Source organism: Dendropsophus ebraccatus, chromosome 8 (genome assembly GCF_027789765.1).
Source record: "Dendropsophus ebraccatus isolate aDenEbr1 chromosome 8, aDenEbr1.pat, whole genome shotgun sequence".
Lineage (NCBI taxonomy): Eukaryota > Metazoa > Chordata > Amphibia > Anura > Hylidae > Dendropsophus > Dendropsophus ebraccatus.
In genome coordinates this window covers 56,130,818-56,148,745 of record NC_091461.1, presented here as the reverse complement: position 1 = coordinate 56,148,745, position 17,928 = coordinate 56,130,818, and the positions used below count along the sequence as shown (strand labels likewise).

The 17,928-nt window shown below is 43.9% G+C and overlaps 1 protein-coding gene across 1 annotated transcript; it reads left to right on the top strand.

Moving 5' to 3' along the window:
* The first annotated feature begins 989 nt into the window (after positions 1-989).
* Positions 990-17,928, top strand: VPS26A (VPS26 retromer complex component A). Its single transcript, XM_069980434.1, has 9 exons — positions 990-1,098; positions 8,238-8,387; positions 9,766-9,841; positions 11,152-11,308; positions 11,461-11,625; positions 13,199-13,305; positions 14,550-14,618; positions 16,115-16,257; positions 17,339-17,928. Exons 1-9 carry the CDS (start codon positions 1,096-1,098, stop codon positions 17,447-17,449), a joined length of 981 nt encoding a protein of 326 aa, XP_069836535.1. The 5' UTR covers positions 990-1,095; the 3' UTR covers positions 17,450-17,928.

The following is a 17,928-nucleotide window of genomic DNA, read 5'->3' as shown; positions in this document are numbered from 1 at the left end:
AAGTTTTTTAAAATTGTAACTTTTAAGAGCATTGTTTTGGTTTAAAAGCTTCCTGTACTGGGTGGGAGGGCTAATGGGGGAGGAGCATGGTCTGCATAGCGGGGTCTACAGCCCTGTACTCTGACCAGGAAGTCTCCCTCACCTTCCAAATCATGGCAGATCCACTTCAGGCTGGGGCTTACATCAGGGGACAGAACTGTGGAGGTAATGTCTCCATAGCTGTCTCTCCCCGGACAGAGAGTGCTGCATGTATGTGCCCACATCTGCCCTGCTTATTCCTTCAATACTGCTGTATAGAGAGGTTTCTGTCACTGTCCTCCTGTGTCAGGGCTCTGATTCTCACTTCCTGATTGGTCCATGCTGAGCACACCCCCTTCCCCAGTGCTGTCATGTGACCACACAGACCTCTGACAGCAGCCCTCTTTCTCTATGCTAACCTGTTGTACTACACTACTGCATATGGGGATCTGCAGCTCCATTCTGTATCTACATGTTGCTGCTGTTATTTTTCAGCTTTATGCAGTTACTATACATTATACACCACATGCTGATTACTATACTGTACAGTAACCTATAATATAACATAATACCAGATATGAGGCTGGGCATGTTATTTGCTGACATATCCTGCTGCATAAGTCACAGTGGTGGTGTGAAGGCGCCCTGACACGCTGACCTCATAGTGAAATGACACAGATTCTCAGAGCAGTTCCTGTAACATTCTATGCTTGCTGTGCACAGGGGAGCTGCAGGCAGAGGTGTGTGATGGCCTCAGGAGACAGTATTATATATCACTGTCACTGGTGACCTAACTAGCTGGGGCTGAATAAGCATGGAGTCCCCCTTTAAATTGGCTGCCGGGCTCTACAAAGGTCTCTTCTCAGGTGCACATCCCCGTATGTTGGCGGTACCGCGTCCACGTATCGCAGCACTTCCGCCCGGCCGCTGTTTACATCACACGACTCCTCTGGTCAGCTGACCGACCCCACGGGACTCAGACGTCAGCCGGTGCCCGCCCCCCGGAGTCACGTGACGGCGGCAGCGGGTGGAGCTGTGCGGTCGGTGCGGAGGGTCTGGTCCGGTCGGTGGTAGAAGATGGTGAGTGTCCGGGGACGCCGGGGAGAGCGGCCTCCTGCAGAGACCCGGTGCGGCAGGGACCAGGGCGGCGTGCACAGCAGGAGAGGCCGGGGCTGAGCCGGGGCCTAGTGCGGGGCGGGACAGCCGGCCTGAGCTGTCACAAGTACGGCACAACTTCCCCCAGACATGTGATGCCGCCCCCCCCCCCCCGCTGGCCGGGCCCACCTGCTCTCCTGTGCACCCCCCTGCACCTCTGTGCCCGCAGGGAGTGTGCAGCCTGGCTGTCACTGGGCAGAGTTGTGGGCAGCACCCAGGGCCTGTGCCTGGTATCAGTGGCCATCAGCCTGGGGAGAGCAGCCATAGGCTGGGCATGGAGCCTCACCCTGCACATTGCCATCCCCATAGATAGAGCCATCCCCGCCAGGTGCCCCGGAGAAAGTTCCTGCAGTAGTTTGGGGGAGGCACTGCAGGTGGCGCCCCCTCAGGACAGTAGTGGTATGGCGGGGGCACCTGCTGTGCAGGCTCTGGGCCAGGTTCTTACCTTCCTTTACCAGTGTGCCCTCCAGCTGGTGGTGGTGGTCCTGCACAAGATGGACACTTCTGTATCCTCCTCCCATATGCTTCCACCTTTCAGGTCTGTTCACACCATACAGAATCAGAAACTGCCCAGGAGTAGTACAGTTGTATTTCCATGGATCATTGCATCCCCCCATAGGTGTAGCTTGGTCCCATTACCTGGAATGCCATGGTAGTATTACACAGTGCGGCCCTATAGCACCCTGTGTACTCCGGCTGACCACCAAGCAATAAACAAGTGATGGCAGCCTGCTCTGCCCGATGCTATGGATTTGTAATAGCACTATTTGTGGGCTGGCACGACCCCCACCAATCTAACATGGATGGCCTGTAATAAAGAGGCACCTCTTAAAGGGGTTAGCCAGCGAAAATCTTTTTTTTTTTTTTTTTTTTTCTTTCAAATCAACTGGGTTCTGAAAGTTATGTAGATTTGTAATTTACTTCTATTTAAAAAGTCTTCCCATACTTATCAGCTGCTGGATGTCCCGCAGGAAGTGTTGTTTTCCTTTCAGTCTGACACAGTGCTCTCTGCTGCCACCTCTGTCCATAACAGGAACTGTCCAGACAAGTAGCAAATCCCCATAGAAAACCTCTCCTGCTCAGGACAGTTCCTGTCTCAAACAGAGGTGGCAGCAGAGAGTACTGTGTCAGAAAACACCACTTCTTACAGGACATACAGCAGCTGATAAATATGGTAAGACTTGAGATTTTTTAGTAGAAGTAAATTACCAATGTTTATAACTTACTGAAACCACTTGATTTGAAAGAAAAAGATTTTCGCTGGAGTGGCCCTTTAATACAACATTGTGCATGCAACCTAAAATGGATCCGCCAATAGGACAGACCTGTCTAGACCTCTAAGAGTCTGAGTACAATTTTCTGTGTATTTCATGTAGGAGAAATAATAGCCTACCTAACTGGTAAATTTACTTACTGTCTTATCCCTATGACTGCGGTAGCACCCAGTGAATCCCCCTCTGTGTTCCTTAGGGTAGCCATAGGAAAAGAGCGTTCTGTATGCACACTGACCTATGCTGGCTAATATACCACGTATCAGGAGCCATGGACAAGGGCTGATATGTCGTCGTCTTTCAATGATCGGTGTGCTATATATATATATAATGCAGGAAAGGAAAAAATAAAAAATTGCCAAACTCCTTTGAAACACCAGCGTTGTCTTCACAAAGTCATGGGACCAAAGTTTTAGGTGAAAGAAATATAAATCGTTGTATCAGATAGCAATAATATTTGTGCTTTCTGAAATAAACACTTTATTTCTTTCACCTAAAACTTTGGTCCCATGACTTTGTGAAGACAGTGCTGGTGTTTCCAAGGAGTTTGGCAATTCTTTCTTTTTTCTTTCCTGCAATTTTACATGGGCCCCCACTCAGGGAGCATCCCGGCGTGCTACTCCATACTAGCTTGCAGTCTTCAGCACCAGGACCGTTCGGACTCTACATTGGTACCCCATTTCAGGCGTGATATGCATTAATGGGGTAGTGCGGCGCTAAACAATTATTCACAAAATACCACACATTACAAAGTTATACAACTTTGTAATGTGTGTTATGTATGTGAATGGCCCCCTTCCCCGTGTTTCCCCCCAACCACGCTAGACCCGGAAGTGTGGTGCATTATACTCACCGCATCTCGTGTCGACCCCCGTCCGCCATATTGGGACAATGACGTAGTCTTCGGGAGGCCGTCCGAACCACTCCAGCCGTCCCTCATGCCCCCCCCCCTCTGCCGCGTCATAACTGCGCTCAGCCGCGATTATCGCGGCTGAGCTGCTGATGACGCGACAGAGGGGGGACGCCTGGAGCGGTTTGGACGGCCTCCCGAAGACTACGTTATTGTCCCAAGATGGCGGACAGGGGTCGACACGTGATGCGGTGAGTATAATTCACCACACTTCCGGGTCTGGTGTGGGTAAAGGGGCTATTCACATTCACATTTTATTGCACGGTAGTTCTGCTCTAATAAGCAGAACCATGTGACTGATTCCAGAGCTCCATGGTGTGCTACGGCACATGATGGATTGTGCTCTCGTTTTATGTGTCTATTGTTAGATTCTTATTAGATGCCCTTGTTCTTGCACACTTGCCACACTCTTGCACTAGCCTGTTGTACCATGTATTTATGTCCACAAATGCAAGTGGGGGTTTTGGAACACGCTGTGCATATCCTACTACACAACATCCATTTATTTCCCAATTTCATTATTTTCCCAGAAATCTGCAGTGCAGGGGAGGGACTAATATTCCTGATCCTGAGGTCCTCCCACTGGTGTCTCAGTCCTGTCACCCTTTTCCATTTGGCATGTCGGGGCATTTAGTATGACGGGGTGATCCCTCTGGATAGGGGAATGCCCAGAAAACTGTCATCTCTTGCATGTTTTTGGGGTAGGAAAAGAGGAAAAACAGCCCAAAATGTCTGCCCTGAGCACTGGCCTGAGGGACATGCAGTGGATTTTCTTTTCCGTAGTAGATGTCAAAGTCTACGGAAAATGTGCACGTGCTGGAAGCAGCAAACCTGATGTGTACATGGAGAAAAGGCTGAGCTCTAGGTGTGTGGTCAGCTGCCATTTACAGTAGAAGAAGCCAGCCAAAGTGTGTAGTTGATATTTTACAGAGATCTTCAAGGGTCCTTTGGGGTCACTAACCAACATGTTCTGTAAGGCATCTTCCTTATGCAGCCCCCCTGTGGTATGCTGACTACTAGGGGTGCTACTGCCTCCTGTAGCGGGAATGTTGTATTACATATCAGTGAATGGCCAGAACTCTCCAGTGGTTCTCCCTTGCTAATAATAAAGGGTACTGAGCAGCTCTGCAATGCAGGGGAGGATGTGGGTCAGTTTCACATGTTGTTTTTTTCCAATTATTATTTACATGGATATGTGTATAAGATATTAAGAAATAATTAGCTTTTTAGTTCATTCCTGGCCCTACTACCCCATTGAGGTCTATGGGTGATGACCGACTAACCTAATGAGCTGCAGTGTCCTTTGGGTTGAAACAAGCCATGCATATTCCTGCCAGTCTCAATGCCCATCAGTATAAGCTCATTGTAATTTGTCATCTATGCAACGTCCATATGGCAAGTCTAAGCAAGGCTGAAGCTGGCAGTGTCGTCATTGGGATATAGCAACTGCAGGATTCCGTCTTGTAGCTTTCAGGTCGCATTATGATTTTACTTATAGACTGTGGCCTTTTGCTTGGTAAGGCTAGGTTCACACTGCGTTTTTTTTCCCATCTGTTTTAAGCAAAAAAAAGGCTTAAAAAAATGGATGAAAAAAATGCTGTGTGAACCCGGCCTTATTTTGGAGTTTTCCCAGAGTACCTGGGAAAAAAAATAATTTTTGTCAGTGACTTGTGTAGATTACTGAACTAGATTACTGTGGTATTAATTTTTTTTTTTACGTCAAATGACTAGTGTCGGGGCATTGAATCTAATGTGGCTGTGCGTCAAGCAGGGATATGTTGGCAGCCGATTTTCAGAATTTGCTGCCAGACCACCACATTTATGCTGCCCTCCTTTAGCAGATGTTGTGACGGACAAGCTGATTTCAGTGCTGTGATGGTTACACCATGTGTGTCTGGTGAATGGTGGGGACGGACTATGTGGTATGAGCAGACCACTTATGGCTTCTCAGCACACACAGGTAGACTGATTACCGCAGAGGCCAGCCTAATGGTGCGTGTACACAGAGCGATAATTCGCCCAATCGATCATTTAACGATTTTGAAGCAACAAATTGTTTTTTATAATTTAGACAAAGAGATAAAGCGTTAGAATTAAATCGTCATTACGTTCATTTTAAGATCGCTTAAGCCCATCTCACACATAGACTGTTTAGATGAAGCAATGTGCAAATTTTCAGCCAACGACCATTTGAGAACATCTTGAAAGATAATGATGAACGATTTCTCGCTCATCGCTTGATCATTCGCAGTGTTTACACAAGCTGATTATCGCTCAAATGCTATCGTTATTGCAAAAACTCAAATGATAATTCTATGTAAACGGACTGTAAGAAATTCATGCGCTGATTGTGGGTCGAGGTGGTCGCCCCTGAATACATGCCCCTTCACAGCATCTGGTGCCACCCAACCCTGGGAGCATAGGGGGAGATTTATTGTGATGTCTCATAGTAAGATTCTCTTTGTTGCCCATAGCTGCTTTCATTTTACCAGAACAATGTGGGAAATAAAAGCTGAGCCGTGATTGGTTGCTGTGTGCTACTATAATAAAGCTTGATAAATCTCCCCTATAGAGCAGGACTGCCCTTTGGAAATGCCATAAATGTCCCAGGTGGGGGTACTTGTATAAGAATAATGCTAGGTATACAGATAGTGAAAGCTGCTGTTTATCAGTGATGACATATACGGCATGTTAGGAACTGCAAAACACCAGCTCTATATATAAACCCATTACCTGAATTGCTCCCATAACAAGGAAGAGTGATTTGTTGACAGTCAGCGATTCGTGTTGTGAGACGGCTATTGGCTGCTGGGAAGAGACTGCTTATTTTTGGTGCATGTGATATGTCCTAGTAAAGAAAGGTTACCCTTCTGGTAAATGTGTGGAAATTTGGATGATGATGGTTGGAGCGGGGGTGTGATTTATACATATTTGGGGAATAGTGTTCAGTGTACCTGAAGGAGATGTCCGGCCATGTAAAAAAAAAAAAATAATTAAACTGCAGGGGGAACATGACAAACTATAGCAATTCACCTCTCTCCGTGCCTCTCCAAGCACTGGGTCACCTCTCTGGGACTCTCTCGGTTGATGGACTGCCCGATCAGCCAGTCAGTGACTGGGGTGGGATGCCAAGCATGCAATCCATCAGCCCAGATGGGTATTTTCCCCTCGAATTGTGGCGTCATCACAACTTGGGGGGAAAATGCCTTCCTGCTGGGGTCTCGGAGCTAGTCACACAGCTCATCGCAGACATGGGGAGAGGTAAGAAATGTGTGATCTGATTTTTGCAACAGCCTGTTTTCTCCTTTTAAAGTAGCTGAACCCAAACGTGATGGCTCGGCCATTGATTGCTTAAAGGTCCCCATACACTTTTAAAAACTGATCAGCCGTCATTTATGTCTTCCACCTGTCCTTACCACTCACAGGAACGTTTGACATGGCCTAGTGTTCCTGGATTCACTATGGGGAGGGATAAGCCGCAGGCAGAGTGCTCTCGTTGCGGCTCATCTCTTCCAAAACAAAGGGGTCAGCTGTGATTTTTCCATCACTCCCAACCCCTATCACCAATAGGAGAGCCCAGGAACCTTTAGGGTATAAACCCACACACCGTATATGCAGCGTATTTACTGCTGCGATACGCAGCAAACTCGCAGCAGATTAGATCTAAATAACTGAACACAGCATCAAATCTGTACCAACAAATCTGCTGCGTATTTGTTGCATATCTGCTGCGTATACGGTGTGTGGGTTTATACCCTTAGGGTGCGTTCACACCTACAGGATCTGCAGCAGATTTGATGCTGTGTTCAGTTATTTAAATGCAATCTGCTGCGGATACGCAGCAGAAAATCAGCTGCGGATCCGGTAAGTGTGAACGTACCCTAAGTCTACATACATTAGTGGCACAGTTCTCTGGATGCCTGCGGTTCTAGGAGACCTAAGACTGACATATTGAACTCTCTCAGGCAACCACAGCACTAATGTAAGCAGACTAAATAAATCAATGTCCAAGCTGTCAGATCTGGCTAACACTATAAGGGAGCATAGACCCACTTTGCTAATGTGGCAGATTGACTTCGACGTTTTCATTGCTTTTCTGAAGCTATTGAAACTTTTTTTTTAATAGCTATCAATATCGTGCTCTGTCTGTGATTTGAAACCAACAATCCTGATGTGTCATGTGTCCTCAAAGCGTGAGACCTAGCTCCTCCAATACAGTGATCAGATCTGTCATTGTCACTTGTCATGTGATTCTCCAGCCATATGATTTTCTCCCCTGGAGTTATGCACAGTGGAAGAATTTACTTGGCTTTCTGCACGTTGCACACACAGTTTCTGTCTTCTAGGGATGACAAGCTGTTGACATGTCTCCTATAGTCAAACTCATTACACATACTGTTCATAGAGTGGTTATGTGACACACATGCATGATCAGGCGGCTACCTTACAAATATGGAACAACCCTATAAGGATGAATAGTGCCAGGACGTATAGTAAAGTACGGCAAAATGTTTATCACGTGTCAGAGGTTTCACCTGTTAAAAAAAAAAAAAAAAAAAAAGTAAAATGATGCATTGGGTGCATTTGAAATGGCTGCATCCCTGGGGCAGCACCACTTCTTGCAGTCAGCGAGTAGGCTGTTATGTGGCAGTACTGCAGCCTAAGGCTGTCCGCTGTAAATGGTACATAACCTGTAGTCATTCCGGAGGAGCGGACATCTTGTGTCTGTTTGTTATGTGGCATTACTGCAGCCTTAGGCTGTCCGCTGTAAATAGTACATAACCTGTAGTCATTCCCAAGGAGCGGACATCTTGTGTCTGTTTCCCTGTAGGGTTTTTTGATCATGAGTTTGCTCTGATTTGTAACTTCTGCTTTTCCTGCAGAGTTTTCTGAGTGGTTTATTTGGTCCAATTTGCGAGATAGAAGTTGTGCTCAATGATGCCGAGACCAGGAAGCTTTCTGAGATTAAAACCGAAGAAGGCAAAATTGAAAAACACTTCTTGTTCTATGATGGGGAGTCGGTAGCTGGAAAGGTAAGTGTGTCTTTGCTTTATGTAGCCATTTAAAGGGGACATTTATCATTATGTTTATGCCATGTTTTTTTTTTTTTTTTAACACCACCCTCACTACCTTGAAAAAAGTAGATGAGGCTTAGCATAAAAGTGAGTAGGACTTCCATGGTCCAGTATCTTATCCTCAAAAGTTACTTAAAGGAGAAGTCCGGACATTTCCAAAATTTGACAGCCAGCAGGGACAGGGAATAAAATATCAAGCAAGTATTGCTTACCTTTCCTTATGCCCGCGATGCACCGCATGACTGGCCTTGGGACCCCCGCCAGAAGGCATTTACCCAGAGTAGGGATGACATCACGACTCGGGGTGGGAGGGAATGCCCAGCCTGGCCCAGTCACTGACTGGCTGAGCGGACGGTCTATCAGGCAGGTCGTGATGTTGGCTCTGCTGGAGATCCAGGAGCCCGTCGGGGGTCCTGGAGCGGCAATCCAGTGCTGGAGATGTATGGGAAGAGGTAAGTAGATATAATATATGTCCTGTTTATCCAGGATATCCCTTCAAATGTTGTGGCCTCTCAGACGTTTAATTGTACACTTGTCTGGTGAATGGGCCTCTGTACTCCGAAAGATTCCAAAAATAACTTGTCTGCTTATCTAATAAAGAACTCCTAGAAAACTTTTCTCTATATTTAACATTACACAGCCATGTAATGGCAGATAACATTGCCTTCTCTACTGACATTCTCAAGCACTCATAATAGGAAAACAGTAAGCCAATTATTAATAGGAAATGTGACTTATAATAGACAGCGTAGCTAGTTAGGTGTTGTGTATTTTTTACAGAAATAGGAGAAGATCTTCCTGTAGATATCAGCAGGGTCACAGAGGGAGGAGGAACGAGTATAATAATGTAAGCATATTGCTGTGGTATTTTCAAGCACATATGAAAATATTTTAGCATCCAGGAAACCCCTTTTAAGTGGGGGCAAATGGAGCATGATTAATGGTCTGCCAAGCCTCAATTTAGTACTCATTCTGCTGCCCAATAATCTATCCTTAAAAGATTACTTAGGCCAGTTCAACATGTGCATGTTATATGTATGTGTTTTTGCATTTGTGTCCGTTCAGGGCATCAGACCTGCGGTCAGGCCGGGTCTGGTTTCTGTAATACAGATGCACAAATACGCATGTAATATGCTCCTGTAAAACTGGCCCTAGCAGACAACATTCAGCGGTGAAGCTTATAGCCTGATTGGCAGAGAGGTGGAAATGCAGCTTTTCTGCAGTCATATTTGCACACTTCAGCATACCCCATCGCTTACTGAGCAGCTCTTGTCTATATGAATTACTGATGTCTTCTTAAGTAGAATGAGAACTAAAAAGCTTTTCTTCTTTTTAGGTCAATATAGTCTTCAAACAACCCGGTAAAAGGCTAGAGCATCAGGGAATACGAATCGAGTTTGTTGGACAAATTGGTGAGCTTGCATATCATCTATTTTATAGAATCTGGTAACAAACCCTGTATAAAGAATATGGGGGAACAAAAGAATAGGTGTCATCCTAAGTAGAGTATGAAATCTGTAGGAGAGATGCAAACCTTGTAGTATGTAACTGATGTGGTGTTAGATTTTTACCAGAAAATGGTCATATTCCTTATGTATAGTTACAGCAGCATGTGTCTGTATTGTCCATGCTGGTGAGCAAGCAATGAGGTTTAGCATGGACTACACCTGGCCAGTATTCACTTAACTAAAGCTAGATGAAGCACTAGATATTACTTGGTTTGATTGGGCCTTGCTCACACACACACACACACACACACACACACACACACACACACACACTGCAGATTTCTCTCTTTGCCTCCTTTAATGTTTTAAGAAATTTGCTAGTGCGGCACAAATATGCTAAAAAGTTGCAAGTTTGACTATTTTTATGCCAGTTTTCTGGCTTACAGAAATTTATAAATTTACTCCATAGACTCTTTACTTAAAGGGAACCACTGAACCCCAAACACACTATAAACCTAATAAACAGTAAGTAAAGCTCCTACCATGGTGCCCAAGCATATGTGTTTCCCGAGTCTAAGCCTGCAAAGCCCTGGAAACATACCTTTATTAATTTCCAGTGCTGTTTGCAAACTCAAGCTGTATGGCGCATGTCTATACGAAGATAGACGTCGACGCTAGTACGAGTGCTTAGGCCTGCCCCTCTGACAAACTGAGCGGTAAAGCAGAATCTGAAACTTCATTTTAGATTTCCTGCGTTATTGCTGTCCATTTAACAGATCCAATTTTACATGGTTACTTTTAACGTATAGTAAAACATGATCATCCACGTTTTGGTGTATGCTTAAAAAAAAAAATAATAATAATAATTATATATATATATATATATATATATATATATATATATATATATATGTGTATATATATATATATATATAAAAATTATAATTTTGTGGTTTTTTTTTTTTTAATGAAAGCCGATGAAAAATTAGTCCAAACAGATGGCACACAATTCCATCCATTTTTTTTCCACATAAAGTGGAAACGTTAAACGGATTTAAAAAAACGCAGTGTGAACTTAAGAGTAAAGTAATGGAACTAATAGCTGGTCTAAACTTGCATTAGACAATGGTAATATGCAAGATTATCAATTGGCATAATAAAACTGGTGAGACCATGTAAGTAAATCTGTCTTTGTGGTGGTCATATATTTTTGCAGTCTGTAACCAAATCTACTTTTTAATGTATTTCTTTCTTTTCTTTTTCTTTATAAAAAGAACTGTTCAATGATAAAAGCAATACACATGAGTTTGTGAACCTTGTGAAAGAACTGGCCCTGCCTGGGGAGCTGACACAAAGCAGAAGTTATGATTTTGAATTCATGCAAGTTGAGAAGCCTTACGAGTCCTACATAGGGTCTAATGTAAGGTTAAGGTATGTACAGTAATAGTTATCAGTGCTGATAGATTCATCAATTGCACTGAAGACCCTTCATTTTCATATGCATGTACAGCATAGTAAGGATATAGTATGTGTGCAAGTAGGTGATGTCAATAGTGATCAGCAGTCAATTGATTGTTTTCCAGGTATTTCTTAAAGGTGACAATAGTGCGACGCCTGTCAGACCTGGTGAAGGAATATGATTTAATAGTTCACCAGCTTGCCACATATCCAGATGTCAACAACTCTATCAAAATGGAAGTTGGGATCGAGGACTGCTTGCATATAGAGTTTGAATACAACAAATCTAAGTGAGTTTTCAACCTATTTTCTATATCCATTAAACATTAGGTCTTACTTCAATCTATATTTAGGGTTTTTTTTTAAGCAGAAATTACTAATCCTTTGAATAGCCAACCAATGGCCAAAAGGTGAGGTGCTCACTCTGGAATATTCCTGATGAACTGTGGCACTCAGATGTACAAAATTAATGGAACTGGAAGCCTTGTCTCTGTCCATTGTGTAGTGGCTGTGCCATGTTACTGCATCTCGTCGTCCATTTACTTTAGTGGGAGCTGAGCTGCAGTAACTCGGCACTTCCACTACACAACATACTGAGCTGAGATTTCTGGCTCTGTACAGTAGGTACATCTGGGCGCTTCAGCTGTGCCAAACAACGAATTGGTGGGGTGCCATCATCCTGCCAATTGGATATTTATGGCCTAGTAAGAGGTTTAGTTAAGTTTTCCCATAAAACCCCTTTAGGGTACGTTCACACTTACCTGATCCACAGCGTATTTTCTGTTGTGGATCCACAGCAGATTTCATTTAAATAACTGAACACAGCATCAAATCTGCACCATCAAATCCGCTGCAGATCTGCTGTGGATCCTGTAGGTGTGAACGCACCCTTAATTTATCTTGGAATCAGTGGGGGTCTCAGCAGTCAGACTCCCAATGGTCACCCTGTTGGTCTATTTTCACTTACCATGTCCTCCTTGTCTCCTGTGGCATCTCTTTAGTTCCCTGCTGAAGGCTCTGACCACTGCTTCAGAGATGGACTAGTCTCGTCAGTGACAGTCCACTTAGCTGATCACTGGCCGCAGTGTTGTCCCACTACTTTCAGTGATTGACTGAGCGGGATGTCACTGCCGAGACGGGTCTGTCTTGGAAGTAGTGGTCAGAGTCTTCAGCGGGGGACCCGAAGACTCAATAGTAGAACCCCAGTGGTTGGAGGAAATGGGCTGTTTATCATTTTCTCTGCAACTCCAACAATATCTGAAATTATATAAATGCCTGGAGTCCTCCTTTGAAGAAATAGAAGGTGCCTATTGGGTATTGAGTCAAAAGTGAATCCAGAAGAAAGGAGGCATATATATCCTTTACAGGTCTCATGTAAAACTGCCACAAATGTGGCCACACAAACAAAACTGCAACACAAGCCTCTATGCTAGGTTCACACACAGTAAAATGGAAGCTAAATAAGACTCTAATTTTCACTAACAATAAAACAATGTGTCAAAAGATGTGGAAAAAACTGCTGTATTTTGCAAAAGCAGGTTGTAGGTAATGAGCATATTCATTATTAGGATGGTCATATTTATAGCTGATGTTCTATACGATGTGTGCACTGCCGGACAATTTCTCATTGACTTCTACAGAGTGTGTTACTATATTAAAAATATGGCTGCATTTTGTACCTCAAAATTACGGCCATATTTTACGGTATGGCATATCTAAGACCTTGCTGAATAAGGCTATCACTTCCTACCCATGAAAACTCTGAATTGCAGTAACCTTTTTCTTTTCCCTAAAAATAACCCATTGGGTACATTGTCATCATAAATTCTAGCTTATAGATCGATCTTCTGTTTTGCTTCAAAGGTACCACTTAAAGGATGTCATTGTTGGAAAAATTTACTTCCTACTGGTCAGAATAAAAATTCAGCACATGGAATTGCAGCTGATTAAAAAGGAAATTACTGGAATAGGTAAAAATGACATGACAACCCATTATGAAGCTACTTTCCTTATGCTATCTCTCTGGCCTCTGCTGACCTAAGCCACTGCTACAGCTTTATCACTGCATTTATGTTCGTGGAGCAGTTCACTGAAGTTCCGTGGAGTTAACTTTACTTATGCACGTTATTAGGTCAGAGCTACGTTACAAATGAAATGAAAATCTTGTGGTAGACTTTAAAATGCCTCCAACCTGATTACATCTTGTGTAGAGTCTTTTTGTAGTAACTTAAAATTCAAGGGGTTCTGTACGGCCTATGTTTAAACGGATATTCAGAGTTAAATTACGTTATCCCCTATCCAAAAGATTAGTGTCAGATGGTCCAACCGCTGGGACCCTCCAATCTCAAGAACAGGGCTCCAAACTTCAGCAACCCCATAGACAATAAATTGTGTGACAGTGGACATGGATGAGTCGCTGGTCCATTCAAAGCAAAGCAGTTGGGGCCCTGTTTTGGAGATGTAAAGGGTAGGGGGGGGGGTGTAGGTTAACTCAGAATTCCCATTTTAAAAATTGGCAGCATCTAAGGCTAGGTTCACCCTATGGGATCCGTACGGATAAGTTATGGCGGATTCCCTGTCTCGTACCCGTTTGCAGTGGCACACCTATCCGCCCGTGCCGTAAACACTATTCTATGGCCGGGCTGATTCCGCCTTCCGCTGAAAGAACTGACATGTTTATTGTTTCGGCAGACGGTGGAATCGGCCCAGCCATAGAATGGTGTCTATGGAACCGGAGGATATGCGCACCGCCATGAACGGGTACGAGCCACAGATTCCATAGTGTGAACCTACCCTCACTCCCAGCACCACCAGTGATAAGTTGATTTAAGGGGCTTCTGCACTCATGCTAGCATGCAGCTTCACTTTCTACCAGGAGGTCCACTGTACACAGGGTAAAGGCTGTATCTTGTATTGCAGCTTTTCCTTTTTGAAGGGAATTGGATGAAGTGCAATGCTAGTTACAGCCACTACACAGTGTATAGCAGGCTTCCAGGTAGGAAGTAAAGAGGCTACAACACTTGCTTGAACACAGTGATTACAGCAGTCAGCTCATTAGCGGCACCTCTGGGAGTTGGATAGTGATGGCCTCTCCTAAGGATAGGCCACCAATAAAACCTGAATGATGCCATATGCAGGTCCTGTGATTCCTTATTTCTGTTAATAGTAAGGATAGCTTACTAGGATTTTTGACAGCGATTTTCTTGTTTCCTAGGACCCAGTACTACAACCGAAACAGAAACTGTTGCAAAATATGAAATTATGGATGGCGCTCCAGTAAAAGGTAATCTATATAGAAGTGTTTGTAGTGTGCATTTTGTGTTGTCTTTCAGTTTGGGACACAAACAAAACAAAATGTTGAATGTGTGTCAATGTCTTTTTTTTTTTTTTTTTTTTTTTTTGTAGAGACGCACATAACATGCTGGGCAGTACAGTTGTGGTGATCATGTATACCATGTCTCTTTATGCTTCATGTCAGACAGGCCGCTGAGTAATGTAAATGAGCGCTCATCTACAGAGGCTATTACACAGCTTAATAATCAGGCAGCTAGGGACATAGAGACGTATACTGTGTGTGTGTATGTGTATATATATATATATATATATATATATATATATATATATATATATATATATTATGGTCCGAACAGAGTTCGGTTAATTTGGATGGTCCGAATCGATTATGAGGATAATTTGTTCTGGGACTGCGCTTGTAATTCAAATCCAATCTTAAACCAAAGCAAATTTTCCCATAAGAAATCATAGAAATGCAGACAATTGGTTCCACACCCCAAAAATTATTTATTCTAAATAACTTGTAAAACAAATGAAACAAACATTCAGAAACAGCAGAACGTGTGATATCATAATTTACTGTATAGTAATGGAGAGGATGGGAAACACAAAGGCGGACAGAGACTGTAGGGAGCATGAAGGAATGAGCAGGACAGATGTGGGCACATACATGCAGCGCTCTCTGTCCGGGGAGAGAGGGGTCACAGCTATGGAGAGATTACCTCCACAGTCCTGTCCCCTGATGTAAGCCCCAGCCTGAAGTGGATCTGCTATGATTTGGAAGATGAGAGAGACTTCCTGGGTCAGAGTACAGGGCTGTAGACCCCGCTATGCAGACCATGTCCCTCCCCCTCCCACCCAGTACAGGGAGCCCTTTAACCAAAGCAATGCTCTTACACCCAAGTCACAATTTTGAAAAACTGTGAGCTCTTAAATCAAAACGCTTTAATCAAAGTTACTCTTAAACCAAGGTACCACTATATATATTCGTTAGTGATGCTCATGCAGCCTATGCTTTAAAAGTGTAAAGAAAATAAAGTACATACATACTGTCCAAGCTTCCCAGTATCTTTTTTTGGCATCTGCCCGCAGCGGCCAGTGAAAGTTCAGAGCCGTTCTCTCAAGTGACAGGTGTCTGGCCAGTGATTGGCTGAGCGCCTGTCTCCTCAGAAACTGGCTCTGAAGTTCCACTGGCTGCTGTGGACATCTGCCAGAAAGATACTGGGGAGTGTGGACATATATGTATGTACTTTATTGTACAGCCGTTGGCCATGCATTACTTTTAACTTGTAGCGATGCGCAGTCAGGACCAAAAGGCACGATCTGACGATTGTTGTCATTGGCAGATTATCCCTTACAGGGTCCTCAGGGTCACATTACACTGTGAATTTGCTGGTTGCATACACATTATTGACCATTTTTGGTTTTGAGGTGACAGAAACTGCTCATACCCTGTGCTCTTGACACTTACATGCTGTATTGCAGGAGAGTCCATTCCCATCCGGCTGTTCCTTGCTGGTTATGACCCCACACCCACAATGAGAGACGTAAATAAAAAGTTTTCTGTGAGGTATTTCTTGAACTTGGTCCTTGTCGATGAGGAAGACAGAAGATATTTCAAACAACAGGTAGCTATTACTGTTTCCTCAAACTTCACATTCTCCACTGCATTTGCCTCACCTGTAGGTTATTCCCCCACCTGTTGACACTTGCCCACGTGCCCCTGGTAATGCACTGCTGCTTAAAGGGAGTCTGTCAGCACCTGGAGTGTGCATTAGGTGACCGTTTACTAGTTAGATGGATAACTTAGGTTTTGGGGGAGAGGAGGCTGCACAATGACATATCTTCTACTGTTGTTGAATTGTGGTAAGGTGCTTGTGTCTCACTCTAGCACATCTCTCCTCTCCTTCCTCCCCCTCTTTCTTTATGAATATTCTGCGCCAGACAGCCTTCTGTGTGCTCGCTCCAGCTTCCATATTTGTGCATGCGCTGATGCTGTCAAGGGCCATGCGCGCTGTCCTGACAGTTTGCTAATGATAATAAAGGCCGCACCTCTTCTCTTCATTGTTCGCACAGGTACTATAGACCGGATGCAGAGTGTCCTGATTGTGGGCCTTGGCTTTAGCCCCTCAGCACACGTGCGCTGCTTCCCCAGTCTACAGCACCTTAGCTAAAAAAAAAAGAAGAGTCACACATGCCCCTTGACAGCATCAGTGCATGTGTGAACATGGAGGCTGGTGCAAGCGTGCAGGAGGATGTCTGGTGCAACAATATTCATGGATAAAGAGGAGGAGGGAGGAGTGGTGAGGCGTGCCAAATCCTCTCTGACACTTGGTTACAGTGAAAGATATGAAATTGTGCAGCATCTCCTTCTTGGAGAGCTAGGGCAAAGGCACCAGTAAACTTTCACTTAATGCACACTGTCTGCACCTCTGGTCTGCTCCAGGTGCTGACAGATTCCTGTTAACCATTTCTTTGCTGCAACATGTGACACGAAGTACAAAGTTCACTTACATGCTGCAACAAAGAAAGGGTTAAAGAGCAGGACATCGATGCTTTACTAGGTGTGGTGTAATTGTGTATCCTAACTAGTAATCTGAAGATCAGGTAGGAAAGTAACATTGCATAAGGGACATCTATTAAATATCTAAGTTTCTAAATCTGCAAAATTCAATTTTTGTATTTTATTTTGTTAAAATTTATTAACAGGAGATTATTTTATGGAGAAAAGCGCCTGAGAAGATAAGGAAAAGAACGAATTTTCATCAACGTTATGAGGGCCCTGATCCTCCAGCTTCAGCTGAGGAGCCAGAGATTTAGACGTGTGTACGCCACCACAGATGAAGGACAGAAGCGGATAGGAAAAGGCCAAACCTCCATCAGATCGTCTGCCTTCATCTGACACTGCTGTTCATTGTACCACACTAAACATTCTGCGGGTCTGTATGTAATTCCAATTGTACATATATAAATACCAAGTGCTTTTGCCGAAACACTGGACCTTTCTCAGACTAGCATTTTATATAACTCATTTAAATTTTAATTTTGGGATTCTGCATACGGAACATGCATCAAGCTAAAACCTATGTCTCACTGTATTCTCATGCATGTAGGCTGATGTACACTGAAACCAGGGCCTTATTCTGTGTGTCTTCATATACACGTATTGCATTTTTCATATTCCTGCAAATTCATTTCTATTTGTTTTGAACAGACAGGTCTCCAATTACTGTGAATCGTCCCCAAATTCATAGGATTCACTTTAGAAAAGAAGACTTTATTAAACATTTTGAAGACTT

Excerpts from the sequence above, each read along its gene's own strand:
- VPS26A (XM_069980434.1), top strand. Across the intron at positions 11,309-11,460 it reads GGGTCTAATGTAAGGTTAAG|GTATTTCTTAAAGGTGACAA; the intron begins GTATGTACAGTA and ends ATTGTTTTCCAG. Across the intron at positions 16,258-17,338 it reads GAAGATATTTCAAACAACAG|GAGATTATTTTATGGAGAAA; the intron begins GTAGCTATTACT and ends ATTTATTAACAG.